This window comes from Haplochromis burtoni, unplaced genomic scaffold, assembly GCF_018398535.1.
Source record: "Haplochromis burtoni strain Fernald_Lab_line unplaced genomic scaffold, NCSU_Asbu1 Contig_33, whole genome shotgun sequence".
Lineage (NCBI taxonomy): Eukaryota > Metazoa > Chordata > Actinopteri > Cichliformes > Cichlidae > Haplochromis > Haplochromis burtoni.
This window is the reverse complement of record NW_024582394.1, coordinates 1387272-1406641: the sequence shown is the minus strand read 5'-3', so window position 1 is coordinate 1406641 and position 19370 is coordinate 1387272. Positions and strand designations below refer to the sequence as shown.

At 39.4% G+C, this 19370-nt stretch overlaps 1 protein-coding gene across 9 annotated transcripts in view; it reads right to left on the bottom strand.

Moving 5' to 3' along the window:
* The window catches only part of si:dkey-237h12.3 (teneurin-3), a 132780-nt gene that overhangs the window by 43337 nt on the left and 70073 nt on the right, over window positions 1–19370 (bottom strand). For 8 of the 9 annotated variants that reach the window (XM_042219461.1, XM_005919412.3, XM_005919414.3 and 5 more), the window contains exons 7-12: window positions 15362–15487; window positions 13048–13262; window positions 8703–8910; window positions 7519–7620; window positions 5277–5471; window positions 3979–4179 (exon numbers count right to left, since the gene is read on the bottom strand). In XM_042219461.1, the coding sequence (XP_042075395.1) occupies window positions 3979–4179; window positions 5277–5471; window positions 7519–7620; window positions 8703–8910; window positions 13048–13262; window positions 15362–15487 (1047 nt within the window). The remainder of the gene's footprint in view (window positions 1–3978; window positions 4180–5276; window positions 5472–7518; window positions 7621–8702; window positions 8911–13047; window positions 13263–15361; window positions 15488–19370) is intronic. The other variant, XM_014332749.2, reaches the window with a different exon arrangement.

Genomic DNA, 19370 nt, shown 5'->3' with positions numbered 1-19370 from the left:
AACAAGGATACCCAATGGATTTACTTTGCCAAATGGATCATCGTGGCATTGCCGTATTGGTCCATTTGATCGACCTTTGTTTTTATTATTTATTTTATTTTCATTTTCAGTTGCTACAGACGGGACAGACATGAGTGAGGGATAGGAAAGGGAGAAAGAAAGAGGAAGGAAAAGAAAAACAGAAGGGTCATTTTCAGTAAAACTAATGCTCATGACAGTATCGTAATAAAAGGACATTTCTTTCCAGCACGCGCACAATCAACAGTTAATTTCTTGCTTTTGCTGTAGCTCCTGTAACTATTTTTTTTAAATTCAAATTATTTCACAAACTGTTTTTTTTTTACAAGTGTCGTTACCATCAAATGAAACAAAGCCTGTCGTCACCATAAAAGCATTGAACAATGAAACACTGCAATTACTGTGTATCCAAAAACTTCCAAAACAACCACTTTTAAGGTTTTACATATTACGAACACTCATTTGCATGGCGTCTTGGCAGACTGAGGCGAGGGTTATGGATTTAAGTGGGTTCTTATAAAATGTTAGATCAGCATGTCTTCAAGTATGGAGTTCTGAAAAAAAACTGAGCAGCTGTTATAAATCTGTGTTATCTTTACAAAATTCAAATGATTGAATCCATGGGTGGTAAGTAAATCAGTCTGTACGAGGCTAAAGCTAATGCTCAACAATCTGTGGCTGCTCTTGTCTGGGAATAAGAAATGTTGATTTCCTGGAACTAAGAGCTTCAATCAAAGCTTTCGAACAGAAGAGCCATAAAGCTTTCTGCTGTGACAATAGCCGTCAGTGTGCGAGACGAAAGAAGCTCAAGTATGTCCTCAAATTCTAAGTGACTATAAATGCTATAGAAAATTTAGAGCCGCATGACGAAAAAGTTAGGTGCTTTTTTAAAACTTGGTATAGCTGTCAGTGAAAGCAAATTAGCCAGCTTCATTCTGCTGCCCAAAATGTAACAAGTCTTAGATGTTCATGTTTTTTTTGTTTTTAAAACCAATCCACCCCTGCTGCTTTTCCTATGTTCATCCCCTTTACTGAGGCTCTTTTAACTCTCTGTTCCAGCATTCTGAATAGAGTTTTTCTTCGATTGACGGACCTTGGATGGTTCTGATTAAGCTGAGCCGACACTGTAGAATATTAAGTGTGCCTCTGGAGAGGAGTCATTCAATTCCAAAGGAATACCTCCTTCCCATAGAATCTATGCAATCAATTTTTCATTAGTCCAAAAGTGTTTATCTGCCTTTAACATGCCCCTGACTGAGAGGTTGTGGGCGGTCGATTCATGCTACGCGCTTGTTAATTAAAGTTTATTTAATTAAAGAAGAACCGCAGCATTAATTACGAAGGAATTCTCCACCCACCCAGGTGAGTAAACTCCCTAAGTTGTGGGCCGCACTGAGGCCACCCTCACTATTGACAAGCCTGAGATATCTTGCTGAGTGAGAGGATTGTGTTTGAAATGTCAAAAGGTTTAATAGAATAACAAATGGCTTCTCTTTCAAAAAACAGAAAATAAAGTGAGACACAAAAGAAAAGAAGAAATCTTTTTCACCAACAAAATTCCTTTTTTTTTTTTCTTGAGTGCCAACCAAACTGGCTACATGCTGCTTCAAAAAGCCTGCACAGGCATCTCAAACGTACCATCCAGCCTTCTTATGCTTTAATTTCTGCTTGAAGTTCAGCCAAAAGTAATATATTCAACAGCCTTTTATACTGACTGAAACAAACTCCAACTTTCTGGTTTTAATTGTTTGACTCAGCATGTGTTTTTCTCTGGTTTTAACGCACAGAGAAATAGTGTATTCCAAGAGGGGGGAACTGCAAATAAATCATCTACATCTCACGCACAGATAACAGATGGGAGGGGCCAGCCTTTGAACTATCATGTCACCTACCTGTGTCGAGAGATAAACCGCCTGAATGCAAACCTGGTAACAAATGAAAAGGGTGTGCTGTGAGCAGCTGGGAATACTAATTGTTCTCATCTCCTCGAAAATAAACCTAAAGCTGCAGCAAAACTACATTACATTTATGATGTTAAAAATACATTTGTGTTGTTCTTCAAGAAGAACATATGCCAGGTCAAGCAAAAGTAGCGTGGAGTCGACGCTTTTGTTCTGAACATATGCTGCGTTTATAATCTGCACATGCTACAAGTGTTCACTACACAACTTTGACGGCGTGATCACATCGGCAGTTTGAGTTATTCAGCCTGTGACAAAATGAGGCAGTTGCCTTTTTTCCTTTTTAAAAAAAAAAAAAAAATCATTTAGGTTCAAACTGGTAAGCAAATCAAAACCCATAACATCAGATCTGGTAATCCAATTTAAGCAAAGTCATATGCTGGTTTTGTAGGTTTTTTAACAAAGAAAGTTTAGGAAGAAAAGCAAAGCATGAACTTAGCAGAACTAGGACAGATTTCAGTCTAGACTTATGTCCAAACATGAGTGACTCATGTCATTATTTGTCTCCTTATATCCAACAAAGCCTTTGTATCGAGTTTGTTTCCTGCAGTCAGGTGAAATTACTTTCTTACTTTCACTTGGTAAACAGCTGAGATTTGGGGGGGTTTTTCTGATATTTTAGAGTGTTTGTGTCATGTAAACAGACATTTGGTATTGTTATTCCCATTTGCCCATTTGGGAACGCTTCCTCATCATAAAACATACTGTCTTTAGTTGAAAATGTTGTATTGTGAAAATAAACAAGAAACGGGGTGGTATAAAAAAGGTGTAACCAACAGCAGTGCTCATAAAACACCAAAGCAACATGTATTCATGGCTCTTCAGATGAGAAATGTCAGTCAGCCAAACTCCTATTCATCATTATCTGTTGGTGCAGTCCCAGGCTATGATTCAGTGGAACTCAACAAATGAATAATTTTGTTTCCTTTGTGCTTTATGTGTGAGAAAGCTGAGAAACACTGATTTATGACTGATTTAAAATGTTCATTCCAAAACGTGGCATATTCATTTAGGAAAACAAATTGTTCTTCAATGTTCTTTTAATGATATTTCCAAAACATCAGTGATAAATTACCTCAAATTGTGTTTTTTTTTTTGTAAATTATTAAAGATCAAATCATAAATCACACAAATTTCTCTTCTAATTCCTTTTTTTAATTTCTATTCAAAATTTAAATAATTGTTGCTTAGGTTTCTTAATAAGATAACCAGAAGTAGATGCACCGCACTGTGTGAGACAGCTTTTATTTCAACTTAAAACGGTAATAAAGGCTTATACATCTGCTGTTTACGATACCCGGTGTCTGTGCACAGCAAGAGGGGGAGTTTATTTGGAATACACGCAGAGAAATGTGGTACCAATTACTCGTTAGAGAAACTTCTTCCACAAAAAAGTGAAAAAAAAAATACTATAGATCTCGCTGCACTGTCTGCATTGACTTGTTTGTGGAACAACCCTGCACTAATCAGCAATGCGACAGACAAATACAATAAAAGACTACAGATTTAACACCAACTTGCTTTAATTCTATTTTGGCAAATGTGTAGAATTTGAAAATGTGCCTAAAATATGAAAAAGACCAAAAGCAGAGCTGCGACACAAACTAGGCAAACTTCTGTCATTATATTAATGAAAATCAAGTTAAAGCTGAAGCTCAATTAGTCGGTTGACAGGAAAGCAAAGGAAGGAAATAGAACGGTATTAAATAGTGTGTCACCTTTCAAGGTAAATGGTCTTGCTGAGATCCAGTGTGATACGTTTTTATTCATTTCATATTTAGCTCTAATTCACAGATTTCTTCTTGACCTTAAGGTATGTGTGTGTCACCGTTTTTCATCACATTAAGGTTTCACTGAGCAAACTATTAATTAAAATGAATTATTAAATAGAATTATTCTTTAATGACTTTGAAAATAATAATTATTACATAACCTAAAATCATAAACCCCACACACGATAGCTTTAGGAGGTGGAAAGAAAGCGAAAAAGCGTTCTGACCTATGGAGCAGTCGGCACCTGTCCAGTTCGCCTCGCAGATGCAGGTTCCCGAGTCGGTGTTGAAGGTGCCGTGACTGGAGCACTGCTCTGGACAAGTGCTCTTCAGGATCTCACAACTGATCCCTCCCCAGCCTGGGTTACAGTGGCACTCGCCATGATGACAGGCTCCGTGACCAGAGCACGTCGGGTCCACACAGTCCACTGAGGACACACAGCAAGTGTGACAGCAATGTCAGTTTACCACTTTTAGATTGGATATAACCCTACTTATTTACCCTGGCCACTTTGAGTCTGCTACCAGCCAAAAATCATTTTAGAGTGGAGATACTTGAGTGCCAGATGATGGCTGGTGAGGCACAGCTGAAATTTTTTGCAGGGTTTGGTGGTGGCCAGTAGTAATTTTCCACCCTATGTTCAACCAGCTCCTCTACGGTATATTATAGGGTGCTTCCAACATACTGGCAGCATAATTATGCTCCATTACAGGCGATAGGAAAAGCAGCACAATTAGTGTCTAGACAGATACAATCAATTACTATTAACAATTTGCAGACCAACTTGCTGATCTAGGTTAATAATTGGCAATTATGACCAACATAATCAACCCATTACTAACAAGGGATAATTTCCTGCAACGTTTTTCTGATTGCGCCGTGCATTTCTATATCTACTCGGACGCTGATAATGATTATTTGCCAATTTGTCAAACTGGAGCCCTTACTTGGAGCTACAAAAGCAGCTTCCTCCCATAAATGTTTCCTTCCCATATTGTTTCACTTCAAAGAAAACCACAGTATATTCATTAAAGAACTTAATAGCATTTTACATGTAAGGTCAAAAGCTCCTGTAAGCTGTAAATCTGAGCTTATAATTGCTTTTTGTCTGCGTGGAGATCAATAAAGTTAAATGCACTGAAGTACTGAAGTGAACGGGGGAGGTGAAAGAGCTTGACAAGAGAGAAGAAGGAGCACTTCCTTAGTAAGCAGAGGAACAGATGCCATTGACTGATTGATTTTAACAAGTGTCTTCATCTGTGGAGCCTTCCAATAGGTGACTGCATCAATAGACTCTGCTCAATCTGTTCCAGCTTGTACCCTGATGTGTTCGAAACACTAAGAGGGAGTTAATTCATACAACCCGTATCAATAACGACATCCAAAGCATTATCTGCTTGGTGGAGTCGAAAACACCAATTGTTTCACCAATGGACTGTGTCGATTCCCCCCGAGCTTCACACAGGAATATGTTGCATCTTGCTGCTTTGAATCCGGAGGGAAGAATTCTTATTTTCAGGTTACCTTGTTCACAGTTGGTTCCTTTGTGTCCTGTGTTGCACGCACAGTTTCCAGCAACACAGAGCCCATGTCCCCCGCACTGAGGATCAATACACTGGGACGCAGGAACGTCACACTCGGTGCCTTTCCAGCCGCTGTAGCACTGACAGCGCCCCCTGGTGTACTGGCCGTTACCGCTGCACAACACTGGACAGGCGGCTGAAGAAAGACATCAGATACATTTTTATCATTCTGTATTGTTTTTTGTTTTTCATCTAATGTAGATGGGAAAAACATCAGAAATACTGTAGATTTGCAGTTACATGAGAAATCTGATTTCCTTTTTTGTCTATAATTTAAATGTAAAGCAAGCAAGCCCGCAGGCTTAGCTTGCCAAAAAAACAGCCAAGAGAATGAAAACTTCCTCGAGTCTTTAGTAGGGATGGGTACCGGCGTCCGGTGCCAGTTCTGACATAAACGGTAGTAACCAGACCGAAAAGCAGCGCACATTTCGGTGCTTTATTTCGGTGCTTTTTTTTCCTGAGCTGTGATACACTTCTAGCCAATCATTTTACGTTTCCGAGGATAGTAGGCGGGGCCAGCTACGTACGTTCTTTTAGAGCAGAGCTACAGATTAAAAATGTCCAAGGCGAAGCGGTCAAAAGTCTGGCTGTACTTCACAGCAAAATATGCAAACTCAGCAGCAACAACTGCTTTAAGCTGATACTGTGATACTGTGAAAGGAGGTAACACCTCAAATCCGATGAAACACCTGGCGACGCATAGCGTTTTTTTTTAAAAGCCCAGAAATGCGCCGTATGATAGCTTGCTGCGAGACCTCACACCGAGCACATCTACTGTGCGTGGGTTGCCTGTTATCGGACCCGGAGTTAGCAATATCCCTCAAAAACACGAAGAGGAGAGTCCTGGCCCCTAGCCCTGCCAGTGTAGCAGAAATGATGAGGATGATGATGCAGCAGCAGCAGTTCTTCTCTGCGTGAGTAGCTTAATGTTGTTCATGTGTAATTTACGTTGAGTAGGCTCACCACATTATTACATTAATGTATGTAAGGTGAACTAGCAAACACCGTCGTAGTTACATGCGGCTGTCTTCTTGTTTGATGGCAGATACTCCCTTCACCCTGGCCAAAAAGGCTAAAATGACCAAAGAAAAAGTGGAAAACAGTTACACATGAGAGGTTTTGGACAAAGTTTGTGTTTTTTCCATTGTTTAAGCACTGCTTCCAGCCAAGAGTGATACCATATATGCCCCATAGCTGCAGAAAAGGCTAACATTGTTATCTTTTTACAAAAAACCAGCTGAACATGAGAGGTTTTTGGACCAATTTTGTGTTCTCCAGTCTTTAAGCACCGGTTTGAGCACTGGCACCGTTTCAAAATTACAGATTTGGCACCGGTATCGGATAAAACCTAAACGATACCCATCCCTAGTCTTTAGAGTGGTTGGTAGGCAAATTATGTTCCCAGATACAACTTCGTATTCACGTATCGATTGTGCACTTGTTTTAAACTGAACTTGTAGTTAAAAATGTATCTATTTCTCCATCCAGTCTCTTCCTCTTATCTTTAGAGACAGACAGCTGTTTGCACTTTAGACAGTGGGGGGAAGCTGGAGTACCTGGAGAGCACTGTCCACACAGAAAGCAGGTGGTGGAATTGAACCCAGGACCTTCTGTCCGTAACTATATATCACTTTTTTTTTTTTAAGCAAATTGATCTGGGAAGCAGGAACATCTGCATGGTTCCAAATGGAAAGTCACGAAGATGCTGGAGTTAGTTGTCAATAATGTGAAACTGCAACAATTAAGTGAAAGTACAGTTATAGCCTGTGATGACCAAAAGCCAGAACACAAATCGTATCAAGAATCAGAACAGGAAGCACCTCAGTCTTACAGGAACAGGTCACAGATAGCTAGATAGATAGACCTACACACAGAAAAGGCCTGTACAATACATAAGCAAATATTATATTTGAGCTGTTCTTTCTGGTGGACAAGCAATGCATGAATATATCCACTGGAGTCTCTTTAAACTGTCTAAACAGCAAATTCTGCATTTCTAGTTTGAGACTGCTGGAAACCTACCAACTGACAAACATACCATTATAAAAACAAAAGTGTATATTTACTTCAGTTATATTATGGCAATCCAATTTTCTAAAGCACACATATATATAGCTGTCTTTGTTTGTTTTTAATTTAGCTGAACTGACCCTTTAAGATGAATAAAGACGCTGAGCAATTACCTCTGGAACAATATGGTCCTATGAATCCTGGGAAACAGTGACACGATCCTGCCATACACTCCCCGTTCCCATAGCAGTTGTGTGTGCACTCTGTCACCGATTCTGTGGGTACAGCAGCATGTAATTCCAACAATTAATAACTCATCAGATTGTCACATTACAACAAATCTAAATTTCCTCTTTAATACAACATTTGACAACTGTAAAAATGTGTGAAATACTGCAAGCCAGCCAAGCCAGCAATTTTTCTTTTATCCCCCCTGCATTAATTTAGAATTTCTAAGCATCTCTTATCTGCAGTGCTTGTATCAGTCATGGCATACATTTACAGCTATTTGTCCACGTCTGAATAAGGTCTAAGCCTCCATAACACTATTCTGCAGACCAATTGTTCCCATGTAAGCCATGTTAAGTAAAAGCCACAAAGGCATTTCAAATTACAACAAATGTATTTCCTTGACACAATTTCCTTTTTCTTATTTCCTCTAACGCTTCACCACCACCCCAAACCCTTGAATGACTGATCATGCCCACACAAGCAATGCAATCTCCTGAGTGTTTACAACTCAAATCCTCTCCGAGTTGCAGTTAATCTGACATATCCTACAGACAGATCTTGTGTTCATTCAACAGACCATCGCTCATAAAAGGCACCCCCAAAAGACTGGGACCCTCATTTTGATCTGCGTTAAGGGGGCAAACTTTTTTGTTATTACTCTAGCTTGTATTGGATGTTCATTGAGCTAGCGTCGGACCCAGGCAATTTTGACCTCACACGTCAATACCTTTATATTTGTAGGGCCAGATCAATGGAACCCCCGAAGGAAATAGAAAAAGAAAAAAACGTTAACTCAACCTCAGTGTTTTTCCTACCGCAAAACCCACAAGGAAATTTCACAGACTTCAGAACACTGAAGAGGTTGTTAGGAGGGAAGGATCAATGCTGTGTATGGTCTTGCATTATAGTGTTGAGCACAATAATCCACTACCCTCCAACGGAAGCCCAGATCTGCCTCCTTGCTTTCTCAAAGTTTAAAAAGCTCAGCATGTTTGTGTGGCAGCCAGATTTTCCAAATATCTAAGTGTTTGTTCATGCAGGCACAGCTAAATTAAAGTCTTCTGAACATGTTATTACACACTATTTCAACTGCACTCATTCTCATAGCAGATGTGTGTCCTCATACCTTGGATGATGGTGTTATAGGACACGGTCTCCACGTTCCGTCCGTCATTATAAAACGCAAAGTGCCACACTCCTGAGTCCAGGTACTGGATGAATCCGGCTTGGTGGACGGCAACTGGGTCTGAGCGGGCCCTTGTGTCCGGTTCACTCAGAGCCCGATGCTCTTTGGCGATAAGCCGACTGCCGTCCAGTAGCTCGACAAAGTCATACTGCAAAACAAAAGCCAGAACAGATTCCAGCAGATGCAAAAGATGGACCTTTAATGTCAGCCTAATTAAATCAGACAGTAAAGGAGAGAGAGAGAGTTTTCAAAAAGTTTTGATCTTTTTAAATATTGAATGCTTTGCATGCACAGTCTGACAGGGACTCAAAGTTAGTTGTAAAGCAAGACACAGCCATAACAGGTTCGTGTACACAGCAAATATTCAGAGTATAATAAATGTTGATTTTTCAGTGAAAGCTATTTGGAGTTGATAGATGTGGTTTGGAGAGGTGTTTGTATACTGATAGAGCTGATATGGCTCTAGGGCAAATGCTCAGAAATGTTCCAAAAATATATTGTTACGTCGGGTGGGAGTGAATTTACAGACAGGCTGGCAATGTGTTTATTACAATCTGCTAAATTAACATTGATAATGTAATAATGGTGATAGTAAAAATTCTCATTTATTCAGTTCAGGAGCACCTGTCCAGAATATAAATAAATACCATGTTTCTCAATCACGTCTATACACATTTTACACAGTTTCTTCAAATTTAAGTCAGTAGACTCGATTGGCAGGCAGTGAAAACTGACATCATTGAGGATAATGGTCCTGCTAATTTTCTTTTGATATCTGTAGATTGCTAAGAAATAACCATATGGATTCCAAGATTATTCCCATGAAATAACCATCCACTGTACTGAATGCAAATCAGCATTGGATATCATAAACAGTAGAATGTAGATGCAAAGCATTAAAAGAATCAGTCTAATCAATGATTCGTTTTGCAATGCTTGTGCACTGTCAAGTTTGGTATCATTTGGATGAGTGATTAGTTTGATTAAAATATTTGTTACACAGTACTTTACTGTGAGATGTCTAAAGAACCAACGCTGACTGCAAGAGATTATAATATGAACATTTATGACCACATATAATTTGATTTGACGTAGCTTTTTCTTGCAAGGTGAGTCTGTGTTTGATTATTTAGCAAGTGCATTAATTGGCATTAATCTCATTTTATGTTCTTGTGCTGTGTTTAGTAACTTTTTTCCTTCCCTTTTTTAACATGATACATGTATCTGTTAGCTTTCACAACAGCAGACTGCCCGAACAGCCATTTAGGAAAAATGTGTACATTTTAGGGACAGAAAATGCCCTGGGCTCTCCCTGAACAGGCACTGTGCTAGTGAATGAGAACAAATGCAACTTAAAGACACGGTGACCTCAGGCGTTTTCTTTTTTATTGTTATATGTGAGGAATTTAGCAGCATATCGATATATTAGCTCCAAACAAACACTGATTTAAAGGGTAAACAAGGAGTAACGAGTTATTCCTGCCAATGAGTAAATTGGTACATCTGGTCTCACTGCACCTGCTCGACACCTGAGCCTCATTTTGACTGAAGCTGCAAGGTACACAGAGCTCTGCAGCAGAAAACAGTGTAACACAAAAATCCCCAAACATGCTACAGGCTGCAGAGGAGTACATCTGATGAAGACAGCAGATCCCCTGGCTAACGCAGTTGTTAGCGACACAGATGCACTGAGCCTATAGTGAAAGGCTCAGGCTGGAACAGAGTCTGTGGATTTCTTAGGAGTGGGATGCATACAGATTGGCACAGTAGCTGTTTTTAAAGAGCTCCAATTCAAATCCAGCGATGAGGCTGTTTGCAGAGGGCTTTAATGAACTGTTTAAGCCATTGATTTCTGACTGACACCACAGCTGAAGCACTTTTAAACGGAAAATTCAGACACATACGTTTATAAAATTTGACCACATATTAAAATGTTCTGTTTATTTCAGCTGGAAGTCAACACTTCATCATTTGATTTCAGTAATAACTGAATTTACAAATAATTTTAACATTCTTTTGTAATCCACATTAAGGGCGATAAAAAAAGACACTTATAATCGAGGACCTATGGAATATTCTGTCTCACGGAAACACAACAAATGTCCAAATGGATTAAGAATGGGGACAAAAGGTGAATTAAAACAGGATTTAGTGCTCAGGAATGTGACAAACTCAAAGGCCCAGGCGACCTTTTAGTTGACTTGCAAACGACTGAGAAGAGAGCATTAAGCGAGGGGCAGGAAGAGTCAATGCTGTGATTTAAAGCGTTCTGAGCAGAGCAGGGGGGCAGGGTAGGGATATTAACCTGGCGGAAGTTGACTTCTTTGTGTTGTTGACTTGAGGGAGAAGTAATAAAACAGTTCATCCCAGAAACCCTAAACTCCCCGGCCAAGTGCATACATCTCGATTAGCTTGTGTGAAAGGCCCCCTCCCCAACTCATCTCAATCCAACAATACGGGTGAGTAACAGTCAAGAGACCAAGCGTGAAGAGACTGCTGGATGCCCCATGGACAGAGGAGGAATGCTCAGAGGCGGTGAATGCCTTTAGATTGAGTGGACAAGCCGTAGTCGTACAACAGAGTACAAATTGCTAAGAAAAAAAAAAGAAAAAAGGAAAGTTTGTTCCTCCCAACTTCTGGTTTGTATCAGCACAGAGAGACACTCAATAGCAGATGGAGGAACTCTATATTTGAGAAAGGTGGAAAGGCTGTTGCACTTAAATGCAGTCTTGTCTTCCAAGCTGTGAATACGACGAACAGTCAATATCTCTCATTGGGGTCTTTCATGCTCAGTTAAGTAAATGCATTGATTTGTGCCCCCAGTACCTGAATAGAATGTAATTTGGAACAATGGACACAGTGCCCACCATTGACAAGCTTGAGTGTCAGTGCAACAATTGCTCGAGACATAAAAGTAGTGTCTTGTTAATTAGTACCCTTTGGTCTTTGATTTTGTTGGGCTACCTTTTTTTCACCTTGAAAGTGCAATCCAGCTCACCTATTGTCACTTGCATTGGACTCTCTTCCATCAAGAGTGGCCCTAACTGTCTTCACTTGAGTGAAGCCCATCTTTACTAAGAGAGAATGTCGAGAAGGTGAAGCTAAGAGCTTTTGCTGTCAAGTGTGGTGGAAAATAGCCATTGTCTGAGTGCTTCCATCACCATCACTAGACACTGGACATTCAGATACCCAGAAATGCCATTCAAGTGACACATCAGACATTTTGGAAACACTTCAATTTGCAAATGGCAGCCATTTAGTGGAAGTGAAAGCTGTGCATGCCCACACACATGGGCAAATCAAACCTGAGAGCAGAAAATTGAACTACACCGAGTTCTAATTTGCAAAAGCCCCCATATTCATATAGAAGTAAAGCAAAGGAAAAAAAAACAACCCTTATGTAATCTGAATTTAATCTGTCAGTTTCACCCACATCTTCTTTAGGACACAGTGAAATGGCTTCCACAGATAATAGAAAATGCAATCAAATTTCTAAATCCTGCCACCACAACTCTCTTCAGTAGATATAAGCAAAAAAGGCTTGTTCGTAGTGATAAACTCACAGATAATTACCGTAATTATTCTTAAGAAAAGTGTTCGGTGAGAGATTTCAGTAGCTCGTAAAACTTTACGGTTTTTGGTTCGGTGACACCGTTTGCCTTTTTTCCAGACACAGCAGGCACCCATTAGTGAAAAGCCTCTATTAACCAATGCACACAACCTGATAATGGAGCACTGAGCAGCTAAAAAGCCTTTACAAGGTGATTAATATGTCAGTACTGTGTTGTGCCCTAAAGGTGCAAATAAATAAATGATAAAAGGTTAAAAAAATAAATCTTTACATCCTTAATTGAATGTACAATAATTTTTGTTGATGCAAAACATTAAACATACAGGGTATTATATGTGCAAACAAACTGAGAACAACAGAAAAAGGCGTTTGATTTGATAAGCAGTGCAAAAGGAAGGATTTCCAGAAACGTCAGGATATCTTCACTGTTTTGACTTTATGTTCATATCCACCATTGAAGGACGTTAAATGTAATTCAATCTGTTGAGAGTTGAACAGAGCAGCAAGGGTGAGACCAGATATTGGGGTCCTAAATCTAGTTACACTAGTGACAAAGAAAGAACCATCCAAGTTATCCCTAGTAAGCACATTCTCTAGCAATATGCTTTCACCGCTTATCAATCGGACTTTTCAAATATAAGACGATGTGTTTTGGTTTTCTTGACTCAGTTTCACACTATCCTAATTTTAAAGAAGTTACATCAAAGCCTTTACCTGAGTGTGAGATGGTGCGAGGCCCTTTCGTCCATAGACTCCAATCAGTGCATTTTTCTGTACTGAAATGTTGAACTTAAGAAAGCCTGGTTCCTCCATGTTTATTTGAGAGTGCCAGAACACACCCGGTGGAATGCTCTGGCCCACTCGCTTCCCTATGTCCACCTGCCCAGTATCGATGGAGTTGTTTTCCGGATGAAGCACGCTAGTCCTTCCTATAAGAGAGAAACAAACCCGAAACCATAGAGTTAAGGTGATATTGACTGAACACAACCATCCAAAAGTTTTAGAATAACTCCAAAAATAAGTATGAATTCCAGCAAATAAATCATACAAAAACTAGTAACTAAACTACCCAAAGAATGAATATATAAATAAATTAATTAATAAAAGCAGACATATTCAAGGATTAAGAAAAAGGATTAACAGCTTTCTCACAACAATGGAAATAAGTACTGAAAGTTAATGCAAACAGTTCCTATAGGTGCCTCAACTTTTAATGATCGCTCACACAGCCTTCGTCTCTGTGCAAAGCCCGTATCAGAACCGACTTTGTTACTACACCTTCTGATTATTACACTCTACTGCAGGAACTAGTACAGCATAATGCTATCAAAATGGTGGAAAAAAGGAAGACCGACTGGTTGGTCATCCTAGAGCACGATAATGAGCCAAAATATCAGAAGAAGAAAAGTGGACAATGATGGAAGGGCAGCAGAGTCCCCATATTTAAACCCCATTGAGCTGGTTTGGCATTGGCTGGACACACTGAGAAGTTACATTGTGCAAGTTCCAACAACAACTGGAAAAAACACATTTTTTTTTTTAAACCATTTGACCAACAGTGCAAATAAGTCATCGCAGAATCTTGCTATCCTCTCATTTTTCATATATCTTTTGCTTTGCAGCATTGAATTGTTTTATTCATGCACAGGGGCATAATAGTCATATCTTTTCCAAATGAATTGTGACTGAGCAAGGGAGTATTAAAAGTAATGGTTCCCTGTAGTCCATGATGCACTGCTCAACAACAAAATGACCAGATATAATTGCCCTTTTATAAGACTAAGAGGCCAAGTCTTCCATTTTTACTTTGGTCCCGGTGACTCATAGACTAAGCCTTCATATCAGATAAGGTCTAAATGGAATCTGTCACATATACTGAGCACTACCTTGCCAGACCAATAACAGCAAATCAAAACAATTTGGAGAACGATGTCTTTAAACTGTGCCCTCCGAGTGGCAAAGATGGAGAAATGGTGGGTTTAAATATAACTCATACTCAATTAAAAAACTCTAGCTTGCGAGGTGCTATTATAAGAATACATTTTATTGTTAAGAAGAAAAAGCTGTAAAGCATTTTTAAACCCCTACCGTCTAAGGCTCTGCTGAGGAAGGAATGCAGCTGGATGATACACTTGCATACCTTTACTGCTTCTTCTGTTCTTACGCATTATAGAGTGTGGACATAGATATACTGTAGCTGTGGCTATATCTGTTTGTGGCAGACCCCAGTTATTTGCATGCCTCAGTGTTGTGCGTGTAATGAGGCCATTGCCTGTCACTTTAGCTTCAGTCAAAGTGAAGACTGGAAGCCAAGTTTACCTCCAGGGAGAATAATAGCTGACTATTGATTGCCTTTAAACAGTCCAAAACCTGTCTCATGCTATCTTAATTAGCAGTACTTATGAGGATTTAAATCTAGTTGAGTTTAAACAACTGAGCTTTTGCCTGGCCTACTCAACTCAATTATTGTTTTCATGGCTATGCATTCTAAATAATGTGTGCGCTTAGAGATTAATTTGGTGGCTTTTGCTGTAAAGGTGAGCTGCAATGGCCCGCCTGCTTGTTGATGAATACACAATGGTCCGAGATTATGATTAGAGAGTAGAAAGCTGTCTGGAATCAGTTAATTAATATTCAGAAGGTGAAAGATCTCAATAAATTTGAAAGTCTGGGCATTGAGCTGAATGTGGAAGGCAAATGTTTTGCAGCCGCAATTTGTCTTTATTGCTATTTAGACCTTTGCTTGATTTAATTAATTTGTGTGTCGTTAAAACTCATTCTGCTTTTTGTTCTGACATTAAATTTCAAATGCATCAACTAAAGAAACCCTTGACTTTAGATGAAAGTTTTTCATTCATTGGCCAATAACTAATCAAAACCTCCCCTTTCTTTTAAACTGTTTAGTATTCAGAATATTTAAAACCCACACAATATATTTTATATACAATCCAAACTAAAATCCAGTGAAGCCAACAAAAGAATAAATAATATTAATATTGTGCATTACATGTCATTCTTATTTCCTCACCATCAGCAGAGAGAGCTGTCCCTACACTCGACTGAGTGGGCCCTGTTTTCCCAACTCCTCCATTTTCAAAAGCCGGCTGGTTGTCCAACTCTTGGAGCTGCCAATTGAGGCCGAAAAGGTGCATTGCTGTGAAATACACAAAAAAAAAAATAACTGCGTGGGCTTGTAGAAATAGATAAACAAATAACCAAATAGTGGCACAGAAACAATCAAGCCACTTAAGCACAAAAGACCAGTGGGAGTGCACAATAGTTGAATCCGATGCAGGGTGAAAACAACAACAGTTTAACTTCCAATATTTCAGTTTAAATTTTGTTTTCAGTGACTACGCTGCTATGGGTGGTTTTTATGTAAACACAGCACCGATACAGGCCAGACAGAGTCATTTCAATCAATAGTTAGCAACCCCGTTGCTGTGGCATGTTTCCTTGGGGAGCGCGGTTCATTAATGCTCCAAAGTGCCTGGACACAAACCGTTACTGTATTTAAGAAAGCAGCAGGCAGGATTTCTATTTTGGCGAAAAGCTTCCACTTCAGACAAGCACACAAGATACACTGGAAAAGTCGTAACTTCTCCAACACTAATACAAAGCAGGAAGGACACAGATGCAGCTTTATGTGTTAGAAGAAGATGGAGGAAGAGAGAGACACACAGAGAGTTTGATGAAAGTGTAAGACCATGTATTGAGACAGACACTCACAGCAGGAGAGGGAAGTGAGAGGGTAAGATGCTGCAACACTCTAGTTCTCTTACATAACTAAACTGTGACTGGCTTTCATTCAGACAACCTGCTTTATTGTCGCAGTATTGGGTGCAATCAAACTGTTCTTCTTGTTGTTTTGGGAAACTGAGGTACTTCTGTGAGCACAGCGAGAGGGCCAATCTCCTTCAAAGTCACCAGCCAGGAAACATGCTGAGGAAGCATCTTGATTTCCGACCATTTGATCTGCGGGAGGAACTTTTCTCCAACACCCATCGCTTGCTGGGAAGATGGATGTCGACTGCAGCAAATAACTTGAGAGGTGGATGTGGGGCCAGAGAGACTATCAAATGTGAAGGAGACCAAGAAGAGACGGAAAACTGTATGTGCAATGTATTAATAGATACTTTGTTAAGAAATCAATTGAGTGTGTGTGTGTTTTTAAAGGCTACTGTTGGAAATGCTTGGCATCAATTGAGTCACACAGGACTCGTCCTTGGTAGATCATATGAACAGGTGCACCGGTGGCTTGAATTTCAGTGAAATAATGGGGATAGCACTGAGTGATAATGTTTACCAGCACATTCAGGTAACACCATGCTGAGTGTCAGAATCTTTTTTTCTTGCAGGTGCTGCTGAAACAAATCAGCAGCATCACCTGTAGAAATGGTTTCTGACTGGTTCATCAATAATTTTGACAAGTCTGACTTTTCACAGGGAGCACCTCCCGATGTGAAATCCTGTACGATCTGAGCACACCTGTTCTTTTTTTCCTTCTTTCTTTTTTCTCTACCGATTCCCACATATAATATTTCAACTTTTTCTGAATATTTGGCAGTGTTAGAATCCTAGTAAGTCTCAGTTCAAATATAACAATCAGATAGGATGTACGTAACATATTTTGAACACCCTACAACAGTCTTATGTATCCTCAAAGTTAAATACAAACACAGTATAGTCTTCCATGGTCATATTTTCAGTTTTTAGGACAACATATTGGTGGCTTTTACTGAGGAGAGAATCCAAAAGAAACACGGTCTGTTAAGCTGGGCCCCAAATTGCAAGGCTCAGCTGGGGACACGGTGCATTAACCTAAAATGAAAAACTCTCCGCCTAGAAAAAAAAGAGAAAAAGGAAACAAATATTGTGGGACATAAGCTTAGAAAAATGATTAGCTGCATCAAAAATAAAGCAGGTAAAATAAAAGTTTGCATAACTTTTAATATTTTTTCTAAAGCTGTATTTGCAAGAAGAAAAAAATAAGAAATCTTACTCTAAGCTGGTAGAAGATTGTTTGCTTCATCAAACGAGACACTGAATGGCATGTGTGCACTAACAAATATAGTGTAGATACAGTCCCTATTAAACTACCAGTTACAAATTTTTGGGTACACAATCCATTACAATTTCTAAACCTTGTTTATTTATTTTGCATTAAGGAACCAACAGTGGCTGATTAAAAAATGTTAGAAATGGTTGATTTGAAAATAAAAAGGATCAGCATAATGAAACATTAACAATAGTGTCCAATTAATAGCCGTGGAATTCAAAGTCCTTCAGGGATCCTGAATATATGCAGCAAATTCGATTGCATGTGGTTCACTCAGAACCACAAATACAAACACTCGTAAGTCTGCCAAAGCCATTAATCCTGTGAGGATGATTCATTTCTCTTTCAAATTTCAAGACAATCCATTCAGTAGTTTGGGGCAAAGTGGTGACCCTACAGAGTAACTGACATGCCACAAACAAAAATCCCACTTACCGAAAAAACAACAAATAAACAAATCTTTATACAAATCTCTCCCTCTGTAAAAAAAACTGTGTGACTCAGTTGGCTCCTAATTGTAGATGCAGAGTCTATCTGCTCTGCAATCCTGTGTCCAGAATCACCAGCCATCCACCACAAAGGAAACTGTGTGTGGCGGTATGCACTTGTGTGTCCGAGGCACCACAGAATCACAGAGAGCCCTTCCCTCTTTTCTGCTCTTAGCGCACTGGGGCCTGAATCCCTACTTACCTCATCAACAAATTGCTTTGAGGTGAATAGCCCTCAATTTATGAATTTGCATAAGTTATTCCTGCAGCCTAGGTCCATTCAATTAATATTTATGGAACCATGAGAAATTCTCTTCCTGAGAAAGAAGCTGGAAAAGCTAGCCTTTAATCGCTGATGTCAAAATTTGGCCTGTGGAACATCTACATGGACGATGAATAAGAGGCTGAATTTGTGAGTTGGCAACACGTTTGTTTGAGCTCTGATATACACATCCAATACTCCCCTGGCTACTCTCAGAGCAAATTCCCACACCTTGTTCACACGATTCTTGTTAGTGTTGTTACTAGACAAACAGAGTGCCAAATGAAATATGTTTCTGATTTATAGGTAAATAAATAAAATAGGCAAACTACTGTTTTACAGGATTCACAAAGCAGTCAGAACAGGTGAAGCTTTTCTAATGCCTAATATCCCCAAAAATCTTTAGTGAGTTTACCTGAGAGAAAGAGAGCTTATCTGGAGTGACAGAATCCCGGCAACAACTTGTAACTCAACAGCCTCAAAATTATTGAGTTACAGCTGTTTGATGGTTGAACCTGCTTCATACCATCTTTCTAGAAATCTCCCCAGGGGATTCTGTGAAATAAGCTCTACAGCTTAGAGTACACCTAAGATGTTCCTGTTCTCTGGTATAGTGTCTCCATCACACTCAAATGGCTTAACAATTTTCTCCACCACAACATCAACCAACACAAGGTTTGCTTTTTTGGTCCAGTAGCAATTTAAGAAAGCTCAGTGTCTTGGGAAGTTTCTGCACTTGATTGGCACATCAAGTTTCTCCAACACAGTACTCAGCTTTTTGCATGGGTGGAGGAACCTGCCCTGGTAGATTTTATAGCCTTGTTAAAACCAAAGGTTCCTGCTATGTGTATATTGTTGTGATAGCCAGCACCTTAATGAGGCAACCTTTGAGTAAATAAAATGAATAGTGCAAAATTGATTATTTTTTCTTTTTTTGTGGCACAATGTTTCAGTGAATGACTTTCATCCCAAATGAGAAATCTATAAGATGCACTTTCACGGGGCAAAAAGGTCCGCAAAACAGTGGATGGTTTGTTTTTAGACATTATTAATATATTTTCTACAGTTTTCTGACATTGAAACACAAATGCAAAATAAGGGAAGTCTTTTATCTTCATTTACTTTCAACAGTATAATCAGTGAGGACATGCTTTGTTTATGCAGTTGAGTTTTAAGTCCATTCCTAAAATCCACACGGTTTTCTCCCTCTGCATTCAATCAGAGCATT